Source organism: Lacerta agilis, chromosome 8 (genome assembly GCF_009819535.1).
Source record: "Lacerta agilis isolate rLacAgi1 chromosome 8, rLacAgi1.pri, whole genome shotgun sequence".
NCBI lineage: Eukaryota > Metazoa > Chordata > Lepidosauria > Squamata > Lacertidae > Lacerta > Lacerta agilis.
Window position 1 is genome coordinate 41465567 of NC_046319.1, and position 16870 is coordinate 41482436.

The 16870-nt window shown below is 42.6% G+C and overlaps 1 protein-coding gene across 1 annotated transcript; it reads right to left on the reverse strand.

Moving 5' to 3' along the window:
* Positions 1 to 703: 703 nt before the first annotated feature.
* CMTM3 (CKLF like MARVEL transmembrane domain containing 3) lies at positions 704 to 16850 on the reverse strand. The gene is made up of 5 exons (XM_033157150.1): positions 16703 to 16850; positions 7693 to 7848; positions 4559 to 4654; positions 1419 to 1539; positions 704 to 1030 (listed from the first exon to the last, which is right to left on the reverse strand). The coding sequence occupies exons 1-5, from the start codon at positions 16823 to 16825 to the stop codon at positions 1002 to 1004; spliced, it is 525 nt and encodes a 174-aa protein (XP_033013041.1). The 5' UTR covers positions 16826 to 16850; the 3' UTR covers positions 704 to 1001.
* Positions 16851 to 16870: the final 20 nt, after the last annotated feature.

Below are 16870 nucleotides of genomic sequence, written 5' to 3' on the forward strand. Positions count from 1 at the left end.
TCTACCACTGACCTACAGCCTGACTTTAAAAAAAATGAACCCAAGCACATGCCACCCAACTCAGCAGAATAGGGCACCCCTGAAGCCTACTGCCATGAATCAAATATGTACTTACATATTGCATACTAATTGTGCAAGAGCTCTGAAGCTGGTCTTCAAAAGACAAAAAACTTTGGAAGGGGGACTATAATGTGGCGAAAGTTGGGACATTTATCCACTTTCTTACCTGCTTATCATATGTAGTATGATAAGTTCCCTTCTCCAGCTTTTTTCCACAACCCTTGCTAAAAAACTAAAACGCAAGCCGATTCTTTGGAACCTTGCATCTATGTCTAGACAAGGCATATGGTGTACAGAAATTGTGGGTAAGACAAAACTAAGTACCCCTGTTTCTCTTAGTCATTCTTCTAATGCTGCTTTTCCTAAACAAAAAATAAAATAAAATGGGATGCTTCCATGCATTTGCATGTAATGTAAAGTATCAATTATGTTGGAATATGTCTTCATAGCCTTTTTCTGCATCTATTAAGTAATAAAGAGGTCTCCAGCACACACACACACATACACAAAATCCACTTCTCATATTTCCTTTTTCTCTCTAGCTTAAAATCTCAATCTAAGGAATTAATTTTTTTAAAAGAGTGCTGAAGTTAAGACTAGTTTAGAGTTTTGTGTCCAGTACTGAGCAGCTTTTGTGCTTATCTGATGCAATCATCAATGTACGCAACCCTGATTATAGTCTGTTTTTAAAAAAAGGTTAAGAAAATTTACTGAACAGTACATTGTAGTGCTGAATGAGAAAAGACAGAAAAATATACCCAGGCTCAAACAGCAGTTTTTCTGAGGAAGTCTTTCATGAGACTAGCATATCCTCAGCAGTGGCTTTGGTGATGATCTGTACAATGGAAATAAAAGTTCATAAAAAGGTTACAATTGCTAAAAGAAGAGTGTGTCCATTGTCCTCCCCTTTGGCTCTGCAATCTTCTCAAGGCACTGGTGCTTCAGTCGGAATCTGAATCCGAGTCATCATCTGAAAGAGAAAGAGGGTGTCAATAAAAATGTCAGGGTTGGGGTGGGCCTTATTTTATATGTGCACAATATAAATGCATTGCATTTACAACAAACCATGCTTCCATGCCTTGGTATCTTTTGTAATAACCCATGATTCCTATAACTTTTTACAAAATTGGAATTTGAAATGTGTGATGCACAACACAGCCAGATCATTTATTCTAAATACAGAAGCTGAAGGGTTTTGTTGTTGTTTTTTTTTTTTTATGCAGCTTCTAAACAGAAGATAGCAATACTGGAGAGAAGGCTTGCTCCCATCTATTGCAGATCTACATCTATTGCAAATATAGTCCACAAATGAGCTTGGATCTGTGGCTGATGGCAATGCAAAACTGGTTTGTACCTACCTTCTGATTTACGTGGCTCAGGAGCATCTGAAGAATCTCCTTGCTTGAGATATGTCATCAGGTCATTAAAGGTTAGGTAGACGTAAACACAATAGACAACTGTGGCAATGAATCCAAGCACCTGAAGAGCAAAAGGTTTGGAAAAGCACAGTTTTTGAAAGCACAAATGGAAGGGGGGGGGGAATTGTGCAGGAACAGCTTATTGAAAACATTTCCCTGTTGGCATCAGCTGCTGTGTGTCTCCCTATTTTAGGGAATTTCAAGCATTTCTAGTCCTCATGAGGAGGTACTTAAAGGATCACATCAACGTGTAGCTGGTTTCAAATTAAATAAACTGAAAACCAAAGTATTGAGCAAAAACATGTCTGCAGAGCAGATACAAAGATTACAAGATGGCACTGGTCTCAATTTTGTTAAGACTGTAAAATATCTAGGTGTCAATCTCACAGCAAAAAATTTGAACCTGTACAAGGACAATTATGAAAAATTGTGGACAGAGATAAAGAAAGACATGGAAATATGGACGAGACTGAAACTGTCGTTAATGGGAAGAATAGCAGCTGTTAAAATGAATGTTCTACCAAGGATGCTGTTTTTATTCCAAGCCATACCAATTTTGGACAAACTGGATTGTTTTAAGATATGGCAAAGGGACCTATCGAAGTTTATATGGCAGGGAAAAAAGCCTAGAATTAAATTTAAGATTCTGATAGACTCTAAAGAGAGAGGAGGCTTTGCCCTGCCGGATTTAAAGATTTATTTTGAAGCAGCGGCCTTTTGCTGGTTGAAGGATTGGTTTAAATTGGAGAACGTGGACGTGTTGGACTTGGAAGGATATGATAATATGTTTGGTTGGCATGCATACCTTTGGTATGACAAGGTAAAAATCCACAAAACTTTCAAGAATCATATAGTTAGGAAAGCTTTGTATCAGGTTTGGATAAGATATAAAGACTTGTTAGAGAGAAAGACTCCTAGATGGATCTCACCAGTGGAGGCCAAGGCCTATAAGAGACCGAACATGTCTGCAAGTTGGCTAAGATATGTGGATATATTGCAGCGAGAAGGAGAATTAATTAAGCTAAAAAGCTATGACCAAGTCAAAAGTCAGGTCCCCGACTGGCTGCAATATCATCAGGTTCATGAAACATTTAAATTAGACAAGAAAATTGGTTTTCAAATGGAAAAATCAAAACTGGAAACAGAACTGATCGAATCGAACTCTAAAAACCTTTCCAAGATGTATAACTTGTTGCTAGAGTGGCATACGAAAGATGAATTGGTTAAATCGACAATGATAGATTGGGCAAAAGATGTGGGTCATAATATTATGATGGATGACTGGGAGAGATTGTGGCAGAAAGGTATCAAATTTACTGCTTGTAATAGTTTAAGAGAAAATATAATGAAAATGTTGTATAGATGGTATCTGACACCAGTTAAGATAGCTAGGATGAATTCTAAAATGTCTGATGTGTGTTGGAAATGTAAATCTACGAAAGGTACCTTTTTCATATGTGGTGGTCATGTCCTGGGGTAAATGCTTTCTGGGATAAGATATATAACGAGTTAAAGAAGGTAATGAAAATTACCTTTAGTAAGAAACCAGAGGCATTCCTTTTGAGCATGACCAATGAAGAGATTCCCAGTCAGGATAGAGTATTTTTCATGTATGCCACAACAGCTGCTAGAATTTTATTGGCAAGAACCTGGAAGGGTGAAGAGATCCCAACAGTGGAAGAATGGCAGATGAAGTTAATGGACTATATGGAACTCGCTGAACTGACCGCTAGGATCCGAGACCAGAGGGAGGAGACGGTGTCGCAAGATTGGAAGAAATTTAAGGACTATTTACTTAAATGTGTAAAATTGAATGTTTGAGTATTTGAGCAGAATCAATTAGAAGAATTGGCTTTAGCAGGTTAATGTAAGATAAAATTGTTTAAGAACAAATTTGGAATATGAATGATTTAATGGTATAAGAATATTTTAAGATATAGAATATAAGTTATGATTTATATTGGACTAAGCAAATCTAAAGATTATTAAGAGATTTGGTAAAGGTTAATGGAAAAAGAGACAAAGTTACCTAAAGAATATATATGATTTTAAAGGCAGTGGAGGGAACAGGGGAAGTCCCCTGAAGTTAAAAACAAGAGAAAGAACAAAGATAGGTGTTGAGTAAGGTTTGTATGTGATTTTTCTTTGTTTGCTATTTTTATTTTGTTTAATGTTTATTATGTATTGTGTTTCTATTGTGTTTATGTTTGTGTAATGTTGTTTTTTGCTTTGTTTTATTGGAAAATAATAAAAAACTTTAAAAAAAAAGGATCACATCAAAGTCATACTGATTTCAGTGAATCTACTCTGAGCATGACTGTTATCAAACGTAAAGAAATATTAACAATTAAAACACAAAGTTTACATCTGAGTGAAGACTAGAGCTGTGTGGAAGTGACCTTTCAAAACCCTCCACCCTAATCACAGGCAAAGAAATTGCAGGGACATTCTAGGATATGAAATAAAACATATTTAGAAGAAATTCTGCAAAGTGGTCTTTTTCTTAGGGTGGGAGTGTGTAAGGAAAACATATCCAGTCACATCAGAAAAAAAAACATTAGTTGAGTTCAGCTCTTGTAAACACAGTAGTTCTGAAGCGTGTGTGTGTGCACACATGCACGCACGCACACGCACGCACGCACACATACATGGGTGTGGGTGTATTGCAAAACACCTTGATATAATAAAGCATAATAATATAATCACGCAGCTCCCATTGGAAGATTTGTTGTGTTGCACCGCAATTCTGCATTTGCATGAAGTCAGGGTGGTGTAGGGGAGCAACTGTGAAGGCAGGCTGCACAACAGCAGTGGCCATGGAACTTCATTAATTGGGCAGAGGGTGAAAAGGGTGCTTAGTAGCTGCATTGTGTGACAGGATATTTCAATATTACGATGGCCATAGCTGTTCCTTTGTAGGAGTATCCCAATACCATTCAACAGATCTTCCTTCATTTTGGGTGTTTAATCTTAGTTACATAGAATGGATGCAAAACACCTATCAGTACCAGGTAGGTAGGTAGAATTTGTCCCCTTATCATTAACTCCCAGGTATGAACCTGCCTGAAATATCAACTTACTCCTGCTGCCTTGGATGCTGTGTCAGAATATTTTGAGACTGCGGCAATCGAGATGGCAAAATATATAATAGCAGCAATGATGCCACATAAAAAATCCTGCAAGACAAAGAGTTTTGAAATCAAGTTAGGGACGAAGTTTTAAGCTGGATAGGTGGCAAGGTTATGCACAACACATATCCCCTTAATTGCTGAAAACCAGACAATCAATTGACAGCCCCAAATCACTTTTAACTAAACACCGGCAGCTCTACCAAGTTATTAACAGGATGCAATCGAGCTTCTGCACCCAACTGCATATGAGGTTTATTTAGGTTTTGCATTGGATGTCTCAGCCAGACTCAGATGCACATGCTCCTCAACTATGATACCCTACTAATTCTGGATTCTCATGAGAACCGCAGAAGTGCCACTCCTTTGCACACTTGCTGGGGTGTTCTCAGCTACACCTGTTGCATAGGCCCCTTCACCTAAGCTGGGGTGTTTTATTTGGTAAGAACAAGAAGCAGAGCAATGGCTCCACTGTTGGAACCCAGTGTTGAGTAGTGCAGAATTTAGTCTAGAACCTGACTAGCCGCAAAGTGTGCTGGGCAGCAAAATACGCTGCACCAGTATGTTCTCTTGCCTTTAGCAAGCTATTTAGCAGGACATGCGTTTAATCAAACCAATTGGCCCTGATCCAGCTCTAATCATATGGAGATGTGCCACTGAATCAAAGACCCTCAGGCCAGTTCACTGGGGCCCAGATGAACCGAACAACACAGAAACATGCCTACTGGCTGGACACAAAGAAGCTTCCAGTTGAATCTCTCTTACTACACTGGGCTGAATTTCATTGCAGCCTCTCCGAGAAGCAATATACATGGAGATGTTCTGTACCAGGTTCTAGTGCACAGAACAGATGAGAGAACTAGTTGGCCATGGTAAAATGCAAATCCTTCAAGAATCTGAAATCCTTTGGAGATCAGAAAGAGGTTGCTATTATGCACCATGCTGAGAACTGTACACAGTTGCTGTTAATAGACCTAACGTTACTCAGACCTCACCCCCGCAGTACAGTTGCAGAATTTCCACAAAAGCAGACCTACAGTATCATCTTTCTATGACATTGTTATTACTGTGCAGGTGACAATGTCTATTCTTAATTTGTGCCACTGGGTGCTTTTAGTCTGAGACAATTCATTGGGTTAAAAGGAAAAGGAAAGCTTGCTCGATGCTTTTTGAAACAAAAAACTGATTCACAGAAGCATACTTGAGCGCCTTCTTTTGACACAACACATATGGCTTTGCTTTATTACCTTGAAATCCACTGAAATTTAGTTTGAGGTAGAGAAGTTTCCTCACAAAACATTTGCGTTGTTGTTTTTTCCAGGAGAGTGATTTATTGTTAATTCTCCCTTTTACAATTATTTGGAGAGCATCCTATTAAGTATTTTATAAAATGGGGCAATGTTTAGGGTCAAGTCTTCATTGGGTTTCTACAGCAAATGCCTAGTTCTGCTGCTTATATCTCCCAAGGCAGCTTCTCAGGAAGAAACATCAAGTGGCTGATGGGAAATAATATGCTGTCATTGAGAAACTAAGCTGGAGTGCAGCTTTGCATTTTTCAAATATGGCACTGCTAAATACGGAATTTGTTTGGAACCGGAGCAGCATCTAGTGGTCAGTTTGTGGAACAGCTAGTAACTATTGATAGGCTAAGTCAGGAGGAAGACAATTTTAATTTATTTAATATTTATTTAAGGTATTTATATATTCAGAATTTCTAAGCAGTGTACATAAAATGTTTTAAACCCTTACAAGGAATGAGAACAATCAAAATTTACCCTAGAAACATAAAAAATACCTTTAAATGCCTGCTAAAATAGGGAATTCTTTGTCAAACACCTGAAGTTAAGCAGGGACTGGGTTGGGATGCCTAAACTTGGCTTAGAGGGGGTTCCAAAGAATTGGGGCCTACCATACTGAATGCATGGCTCCTGGTGGGTGCAAGCCATGTGTCTGAGCCAAGGAGACCACTAAAGAGAGACTTCCCCAAAGATCTCTGGAGACTGAGGTCAAGGGAGAGTGGCTTGTCTAAGGCTACCTAGTGAGTTATTTACAGAGGTTCAGTTGCACAGTCACTATGTTATATGAATACACACTCCATCTAAAAATAAGCTCTGATGGTAAGTGACAACAGATTTGCCATCAAAATGAAACCTCTGAAAGACAACAGGGAAGTTCCAGTGTGTTGGGGGGAATCCCAAGGTTTGCAGATATACGCAGTGCTTTTTTCGGGGGGGGGGGATGCAGGGGTATGCATACCCAAAACATTTTGTGAATCTAAGTTTGGCCTCATTGAAGGGCAGTATTTCAATATGAGTAGGAAAATGAGTACACCCCTAAACTTTTTTAAAGAAAAAAAGCACTGGATATATGGAAATTTTTAATGGAAAACCCATTAAACCAGCCCACCCCCCAAACCACTCAGTGAGGACTAAGCATGGTCAGTGGTCGCAGGGTGAATGGAACGGAGGGCAGCTGGTTGGAACAGTGAACAAGGAGCATTCCACACGGCAACATTTTGCACGTTCCACTTGTAACTGCGATAATTGATGATGGCAATAATGAAAATTAGATCTCATCCGAACACAGTAACAAAACGGACACATGGTGTTTCAGCTGAACAGTTTAAGACACAGTGATGTGCACCTCAGGGATCTCATATGGTACACAGTGACTGCTATGCACAAAATTAATTTTTCAGCTTGGTAACTACAAGTCATCCTGGGAGACAACATGGGCAGGTTTTTGCCTGTAGTAGCTGGGTGCTAAAGCAGTCATGATACTAGGAGGTTATGCCCATCAACACAGCAGGCTCTCCCAAAATTCCCAGCTACCCATCATTCTTTCACTTCAAACGTGCACCTCCTTCACATCTTCCTTGCCAGCCTTGGATATTCATTCCAAGGCTATGCAGGGATGGTCACCTGTGACTCTCCTGAAGCTGTCTCCCAGTTGCCCTCAGTTCCAGACAGCAATGCCCGGAGGACCACAGATTCCCTACTGCCCAGTCTAGACGGTGACTGGCAACCCACTGCCCCCCAACCACCATTTCATTGACTCAGATTGATTGCCTGTGTCCACACGCTTACCGCCAAAAGCCAGTAGACTGCTTTGAACCTCTCATTAAGCTTTAAAGAATAGGCAAAGAAAAAACACAGGGCCGCCAGAAGTGTTAATAGTGGTACAATCAGGAAAGACCCAGCAGATGAGGCAATATAACAGATGAAGATGATGAACGACAGCACCTGCAACACAAAGGAGAACATTATTGGTCATCTGGAGCTCAGAGCATGTGGGTTCCTCCAGGCGTCCCTTGTTATTCAGCATTCATTGCAATTCGTGCTTATTATATTATTGGGGCAGTTATACACAATCACACCTTCAATACCATTTGTGCCTGCAGATAGGGACGTATCTCCAGGGCCAGATTTAGGTTTGATGAGGCCCTAAGCTACTGAAGGTAATGGGGCCCTTTATATGTCCAGCTGTCCTTTGTCATCAACAAATTGTCGCTGTTTCTTATGTTTAATATATTCTATATGGTAATTTATGGACCTAATAGGTATCTAAAGCCATTTGCACATACAAATAGGAGCCTACACAACACAAAACACTGTTGCTGTTTTCCTTTAAATATTTTTGGAGCCCCCAAGAGGGTGGGACCCTAAGGTATAGCTTGTTTAGTTTATATGTAAATCTGGCACTGCATGTCCCACATTTTCCTGTTGAAATCCTGTCACTTTCCATACCACAAATGCTCTGTTTGGTTTTTTCCGTGTCCTGCTTTCGTTGTGCTACAGAGCAAGAGTACCCTTCCAAATGGGAATAACACAGTCATATTGGAGAAGCATTGCAGAACAACCAACAAAGTGGAATGATGTACAGATAGTCCAGTAGAAATCCACCACTAACGCACTATTTGGGGCTTCTCTTGCACTTGATCCAGAAATGGCAGTTAGTGCAGAATGCTGCAGCACAGTTGCTGACAGTATATAACACCCCAGCTCAAGAGATCTGCACTAGCTGCCAATTTATTACCAGCCCATGTTCAAGGTGTTACTATTAGTATATGAAGCCCTTAACAGCTTGGGGCCAGTTTACTTACGGGATTGCCTGATCCAGTATGTGCCCACTTGCCCACTTCCACCCACAAAACTGGCACTGTTACAAGTAACATACAATACTGATTCCAGTGTGGCAGCACCTACACTTCGGAACTCCCTGCCTAGTGACATCCGGCAGATGCCTTTGCTGTACTCTTCTTGGAGCTTGCTGAAAACCTTTTTGTTTCAACAAGCCTATCCAGACACAAAGATGTGGACATCCTGTCATCTCTTTTTAGTTTACTGCCGATTTTAATTAGTTTTTTTAAAATCAATTACTCGTTTAACTGTTTTTATTGATCACTTAATGATTTTTTATAAATCACTTAGGAGTTTTGTTACCTACAATTGATATCTAAATTCTGTTTCCAAAAAAAGGTGTCCCTTATATGTTGCAGAATACAGCCACACACAAAAAATAGCAGTCTGGAGGGTTCCCCACCCCTAAGTCTGCCTGTTCACATTAGGAATAGTTGTGAGGCAACAAAGGATGCCTTTGTTTCAAAATGATTATGGACAAACTATTCAAAATAAACATTTGTGATCTTGCATGTCATAAGGCCAAATGCAGAGAAAAAGCATGCACACTAAAACAAGTATGTTAAGATCTCATCTAGAAAAGGAAGCAGGAAGTATTTTGCAGGTATGAGGAACTTGAGGCTTGCTAGATGCTGTTGGACTACAGATCCCATCATCCTTGATTCTTGACCATGCTGGCTGAGGCTGATGGGAGTTGGAGTCCAACAAATATGGTGCAAGCCACAGGTCCCTCATCCTGTTTTAGAGGTAAAGGCAATTATAACAGCACAGGTCAGCTTGCCATTCCATCTGCCTGTTTAGGGAAGTTTTTAATCTGTGACATTTTAATGTATTTTAATATTTGTTGGAAGCTGCCCAGAGTGGCTGGGGAAACCCAGCCAGATGGGCGGGGTACAAATAATTATTTATTTATTTATTTATTTATTTATTTATTTATTATTCATGTGGCAAGTGTCATGTGCACATTGCTCTCTAAGTTGTATTTTAGAACAGGGCTGGGCACATTTCAGGCTCACAAGGCCTGCCTTGTTTCTTTATTAGAACCCCAATATCCACCAATCAGAGCCAAAGATTCAAAAGATATGTTGGATTAAGAAACTTGGCACCTCTGATACTCAGCAAAAGAACTGGTTTTAAGTCTCAGAATGGAGTTCAGCCCTTTCAGGCAAATGTCCATTCCTTGCTTCCCCCTTTCCAAACTGCTTTAGTTTCATCAGACTAATGTAGAGGTGGGAAGTTAGTATTGCTAAAAGAAACCTGGGAATCTGAAACTCTTGCCTGGTCTACTGAAAATCAGGCAGAGATTATAATAAATGATAATGATGATGATGATGATGATGATGATGATGATGATATTTATACCCCACCCATCTGGCTGGGTTTCCCCAGCCACTCTGGGCAGCTTCCAACAAAATGTTAAAATACAATAGTCTATTAAACATTAAAAGCTTCCCTAAACAGGGCTGCCTTCAGATGTCTACTAGAAGCCTGGTAGTTGGTTTTTCTCTTTGACATCTGGTGGGAAGGCGTTCCATAGGGCGGGTGCCACTACCGAGAAGACCCTCTGCCTGGTTCCCTGTAACTTGGCTTCTCGCAGTGAGGGAACTACCAGAAGGCGCTCGGCGCTGGACCTCAGTGTCCGGGCAGAACAATGGGAGTGGAGACGCCCCTTCAGGTATACTGGACCGAGGCCATTTAGGGCTTTAAAGGTCAGCACCAACACTTTGAATTGTGCTCAGAAACGTACTGGAAGCAAAGATTGATCAGTAGATCCCAATTCTAAAATATACAAGTCCACATATGGCAAACTAAAGCATCATCAGGAGCACAAACCTCCAAGCAATGTCATTTTTTATGGCAAAGCAAGATTAAGGCTGCAATCCTAAACTCACTTACTAGGGAGCAAGGCCCACTGAACACAGGGGAACTTTTTTCTGAGTAAACACTGCAAGAGAGACAGCAGGAAGCAAACGAGTCCATCTTAATTTTATTCTGCTCAGTTGTTCCAAGAAATCTCTGGAGAGGAAGCAGACAGCGCTTCCTCTTTTTAAAGATTTGATAAACCACTCTAAGCAAGCAATGCAAAGCAGCAAATGCTTACTCTGAGGAAACAAGAGCCACAGTTTTCAGAAACAGCAACAAGACATGCCTTATTTAGAATCTGGAAGTGATTTGTCTTACAGAAAGCTTGAGGTAGTGCTCAGAGGTCTCTGAGGCTGTGCACAACTTCCTATATATGATCTTTATTTCATTTTTCTACCACCAGCCAACTCCATCGGGCTCCTCCCTCTCCCAATTGTCATCTGGCAGCAGCTATTCCATCTGGCTATAGAAGAGGTAGAGAAGGGAAGCAAGACCACTCCAATGGCTCTGCTGAGAAACCAGCAAATTTTGGTTCCTCCTCTCCTTCAACTGCTTACATCTCAGCTGGTCATTTTAATAAACTAGAAACTAAAAACCTAGTGGCAGGGTTTGCTTTTTTCCTTCTCCTTCTCAGTCCATTTTCCTTTTGTGTCATGTCTTACTTATTGAAATCCCGAGAGAAGAGTCTTCTTGTTTTGTAAACGACTATGGGAGCCTTTTTCAGATGTAAAAATGCTCCCTATAAAGAAATTAGATCATCGCTGTTACTAATTTCTATTGAAAAGAACAAGCAATCAAGTGCAAAAGCAGCAGCAGCAGCAGTAGTGCTGTGGCCAGAATCTAGAAGACAGCATTCAAGATTTGGGTTTCCCCAACAAAAGCTCCTGCCCACTTGCTGCAGCCAATACATTATGAAAATTTTGATTTGAATGAAAGGAGAGATTCTCATGCTATCTGTGAAATAGGGAGGGTCTCCTAGTCAGGGACAGAGGACAAGTCACATTTCCCTAGAAGTTCTATAGATCCCGGCTAAAAATCTTGGAGAATTCCATCAGAAATCAAAATTGCTGCAATGCGCATGTTCAGAGGTCAGGAACAAAAATCATATAAGCAAATGCGAGCGGTATTCTCTATCTTTTTAAAAAATGTAAATGACATTTGTTTCTTCAACGTTTCTGACATTTCCATTCCACTAAAACTGATTATGTAATTACTTTCACCATTAAGGGATGGCAGAAGCCAAATGGACGCAGCGCTGATTGTGATGAACACAGGATGCCGGGGCTTCTTTAAACCTGGCCTATATTTGAAGCTATATTCCTTGTGTTATACACACTCTCTCATATGCACACAGATCTTCCTTTCTGGAGTTCCAAATGTCATGGTGATGGCAAGGTGGGCAGCTCAGGCAGTAGGGGTTTTTTGATTGCTCTGGGACTTGAGGGCAGTAGATTCTCTTAGGGCCACTGGAAGCCTGCCTCTCAGGAATCACATCATGGCATGGGGGAGGCCAGCCAGGCATCATCCATTGGTCAAAGAAAGAACAGCTGCAAGGAGATCATTTCCTTCGGTCTCTGCCTGAAAGAACTTCCAGCTCCATCTGCCTGCTGTTCTGGGCTGCAGAAGCCAAGGGAAAGCACAGAGATGGCTCTGTCCATCAGCCAAAGAAATGAGCTACCAATTGCTATTCCAGCAAGAACAGCAGCAAGAGATGATCAGCGTGGCCCAAACTGGATATAAAGACCCTCTTGTAGCTCACCCCTATGTTCTGACCTTCCTTCGCCCCCCCCCAATGTATTAAAGGTTTTTTTTTTTAAAAAAAAAATCAAACCAAACAAAGTTGCAGTGTGATTCAAGAAGTAATGTACCAATGCAAAAGATAATATCCCATTACAATACCATGATCACTAAGCAACACAATCCACAGGTAAATTCACATCTAGAACCCCTCCATGTTGCCACATGGCGTGGTGCAGGTAGGTGAGGATCTACAGAGTTATTCATGCAACTTATAAAAGGAACCGGACATTATTAAGCCTGCCATGTTTCACAGTGCCTTGTACTGCTCTCTCCAATGATACATCAAACATTCTGGCCTTGAACTGACCCCCTGCCTCTACCTCTTCCCTCCACTCCCCTTTTCCTTGCATGCCCTGTCTTTCTCATTTGTAAACCCAATGGCTGGGCCTGTCTCCCCCCTCCCCCTTTCTTTTTGATGTGAGCCACTTTGGCAGAGACAATAACTATTGGAGAAAAATACAGCAAATGAAGAAAAAGCAAATCTTGCATAAGGAATTGCTAGTCATTGTTAACAACTGTTTGTGACGTCTGTATTAGAAGGGAGGGCAGAAAGGAGGAGGACAAAGAAGGGGAAAACAAAAAATGGGAAATAACTACATCAAGAGAATAGAATCTTAGAGTTGGAATGGACCCCAAGGGTCATCTAGTCTAACCCCCTGCAATGCAGGAATCTCAGCTAAAGCATCCATGACAGGTGGCCATCCAACCTCTGTTTAAAAACCTTTAAGAAAGTAGAGTCTACCACCTCTAGTGGGAGTCTGTTCCACTGCTGAACAGCTCTTATTGTCAGAAAGTTTTTCTGAATGTTTAGTCGGAATCTCCTTTCTTGTAACTTGAAGACATTGGTTCAAGTCCTACCTTCCAGAGCAGGAGAAAACAAGATTGCACCACCATCCATGTGACAGCCCTTAAGATATTTGAAGATGACTATTATATCTCCTCTCAGTCTACTCTTTTCCAGGCTAAACATACTTAGCTCCTTCAAGTGCTCCTCATAAGGCTTAGTTTCCAGACCCTTGATCATCTTGGTTGCCCTCCTCTGCACACGTCCCAGTATGTCAATATCCTAGAATTGTGGGGCCCAGAATTGGACACAGTATTCCAAGTGTGGTCTGACTAAGGCAGAATAGAATGGTACTATTACTTCCCTTGATCTGGACACGAGGGTGGCGCTGTGGGTTAAACCACAGAGCCTAGGGGTTGCCGATCAGAAGGTTGGCGGTTTGAATCCCTGTGACGGGGTGAGCTCCCGTTGTTTGGTCCCAGCTCCTGCCAACCTAGCAGTTTGAAAGCACGTCAAAGTGCCATGAGAACCAAGGAGGTCCCAGGCAGCCAGTGTGACTAAACAGGTGCTGATGGAGCTCTATTAATTTACCGGTACTGAATCCCCTTTTGATGCCATCTGCATTGCTGATCCCCACCACATTTTGTGGCAGTGAATCCCATAATTTCATTAAGTAATTTGTGAAGAAGTCCTTTCCTTTGTCTGCCCTGAATCTCCTGCCAATTTAGTTTCATTGGGTGACTCACTTAACACCAGATTTTGGGAGAGGCAGTGATGGAATTTTCCCTATCTAGCATCCACTTTTTGTACAAGACGCATCCTTTTGTAAAAGTGATGTCATATATTCCCACCCACCCCACCCCACCCCCACACACAGAAAGATGCTTTTAGGAGACTCCCTAGACGAGATGTCAGCACTAGAACAATCAACAGAGCATCCAAAACTCTGCGCCTTTCAATTTTTGTGGAACGCACTCCCATCAGATGTCAAAGAAATAAACAACTATCTGACATTTAGAAGACATCTGAAGGCAGTCCTGTTTCGGGAAGTTTTTAATGACTGATGTTTTAATGTATTTTTAATCTTTTGTTGGAAGCCGCCCAGAGTGGCTGGGGAAACCCAGCCAGATGGGCGGGGTATAAGTAATAAATTATTATTATTATTATATTATTATTATTATCCCTCTGAAAAGTTGCAACATCAGGTATGAATATCCAGCTAATCCGCAGCCCTGAAAAAGCTCTAAGGGCAAGATGAGGGGAGACTTGAGCAAAGGAAGCTATTTTAAACTAGGTCGTATAATGGGCATGAACACGTTACTATTTACTCTAGCTCCAGTGTGCTCCCACGGCTGGCATTTCAAGCCTAGTGCACATGACATTAGCCAAAAACCCTAACTATTCTGCTGGTTCTTAAATACTCTTGGTGATGCATTTCCCCTCAAACCAGCTCCTACCCAACTTGAAAAAACAAGATGTGGTTAGGCCGAGGTGTGTACAGTTCAGATATCCACTGCACATGTGCAGATGACAGCTGTTAAACTACTGATGTGTACATACCTTACATGGCAGCAGCTCTGGGATCCCAAGCATAGAGCCTTTGCCATCACCTGTTGCCAAGTCACCTTTTAACTAGATATACTGGGGTTTGGACACCACCTGCATGCAAAGAATGGGAGCTACCATCAACCTGTGGTCCCTCCCCTCTGTTCTCTTGCTTTGCTACAGAAATGATTTCATATAATCTTGGTGCCGTCCCCCTCCACCCTCCCGCAATATTCAAGAACCAGTAGGAGAACATTTCCACCTCAGTGGTGACTGGTGCCCATTGGGACTGGCAAGGAGACCAACAGTGGGTAGAGCAAGAGCCAATGACAGGCAGAGCCAACTAAACCTAGTTTGGTCCCCATCTTCTTCCTCCCAGCTGAGTTCTAGAAGGGCAACAACAAGACCGACAGACAGAGCCACTCTGTGAGCTAGTTGTATGTAAGAGGGCAGGAAGGTGTTGGCTGGCTGAGGGGAGACTGAGATTGGTGGGGCTCTGCCCCATTTCCCCAAATAGGGTAGCCTCCGCTGTCCAACCTCCCAGGACACTGTCATCAACGTTAATGCAGCTATTCTCAAACAAAGGAACTTCAGTGGAAGACTACAACATGAAACAGCTGGATTTGAATTTATCAAGGGATTGAATGCTATCATTATTCCTTATCATGCTGCAGTGAGTTAATTTACCCACCATAGGATTTGTGTTATCGCCTACATTGTGTACCATCACTGCTTTCTTCCAGGCCTTTTTTCTTGAGTATTACCATACCGGTAATCCTTATCCGTTTGCACAAACTTTGCCAGGATGTCAGGGGTGGCTCATCCTGTTGTTTCAATGCCCCTCCTGTTGCCACCCCCACTGAAGCCTTGCTTACCAGGGTTGCGCCACAGTACTTTGTGGCGACATCTCAGCAGAAGCTGCTGCCTCTGCACACTTCTTCAGGGCGGTGGGACACCACACCTGTGCGGATTCCACTGCTCAAAGCAGCTGCCTCAGTCCACCACATGGCTGGCCCGCCCCGCCCTAAGGACTGTTATAGGCACAACCAATGTTGTATTGAGCATTCATTCTGATTTGTTTGCCAGGACCTCAGGTCAAGCAATTGTTATCCCATGCTTTCCACTGCATTTCTCCCTTAACTTAAAAAGACTGTGGGGTGTGTGGGGGTGTTAAGCACATTCCTTGCCCAAGAGCGCCAAATCCACTTTAATTGCTCAACTTGAATAGGACAGGATGCAAACTAATTTCAGTTGAAACACACAGCCAGCCTGGAAAAGGCCACCCAGTCGTCACTATATCTTTGACTTTATACAGTTCCTTTCCCTCATATGTCACTACTGTATTCTACAACCCCAACGCCACGAATGCTATTCATATCCGCAACTTCATGCTTCCAAAGTGGACTCTAGCCCAGAAAAGCGTTTGCACCGTAATAAACTGCTTAGCTTCAACGGTGCCTGAAGCCTCTTTCTTTGTTTTTGCTAGCACAGAAGTCGCCCGGGCCTGTGCCTTCTCCTGTCTCTCCTCTCCCCTCCGGGGTGGGCGTGGTGGACACCATCGGGGTCCCTGGGAGGCGGGGGGGAAATCCTCGTTTCTTTTGCTGGGAGAGATAGGACTAGGTAAATCTTACACGAGCCAGTCCTGTTTTTCCAAGGGCCTCAGGCTGCGATCCAGCGCGCACGGTTTACCTGTGAGTAAGCGCCCACTGGACAGGGCACCGGAAAGATTGCTAAGGGAGAGAGGGTCACGTTCAGGGCAAAGGAACCTGATCTCGTTCCCCTCCTTTGCTCCTGGCAAACTTCCCGCGGCGGGGAAGCCTTTTGCCAGAAAAGATTGCAAGCAGAGACTGCAGTTTCTCCGCCGCCGCCCCACTTCCTCGTCCTCTCCGCCTCCCTTCCCCACGCGCAGCCCTTAACTCGAGTTGGCAATGCATTCGCGCGCGCCCCTTCCGCGCTCCATCTTACCGCCTCGGCCAGCAGGAGCCTCCCTTTGCGGGAGCTCAGAAACTCCTTGAAGGACAGGAGCAGGCGAGCCCCCGGCGGAACCGCGCCGCCGGACTCGGGATCCTCCGCTTCGGGTCGCTCCATGCTCGGTTTCGCGGCGGAACCGAGCGAGGCGTCGCCTAGCCAAGA

What these genes read in the sequence shown, in the direction of transcription:
- CMTM3 (XM_033157150.1), bottom strand. Translation starts at nt 16,825, where the DNA reads ATGGAGCGACCCGAAGCGGAGGATCCCGAGTCCGGCGGCGCGGTTCCG. An exon ending in GGCTCCTGCTGGCCGAGGCG is followed by an intron (nt 7,849 to 16,702) that starts GTAAGATGGAGC and finishes TTTGTGTTGCAG; the next exon opens with GTGCTGTCGTTCATCATCTT. An exon ending in TGAGCCACGTAAATCAGAAG is followed by an intron (nt 1,031 to 1,418) that starts GTAGGTACAAAC and finishes TTTCTCTTTCAG; the next exon opens with ATGATGACTCGGATTCAGAT.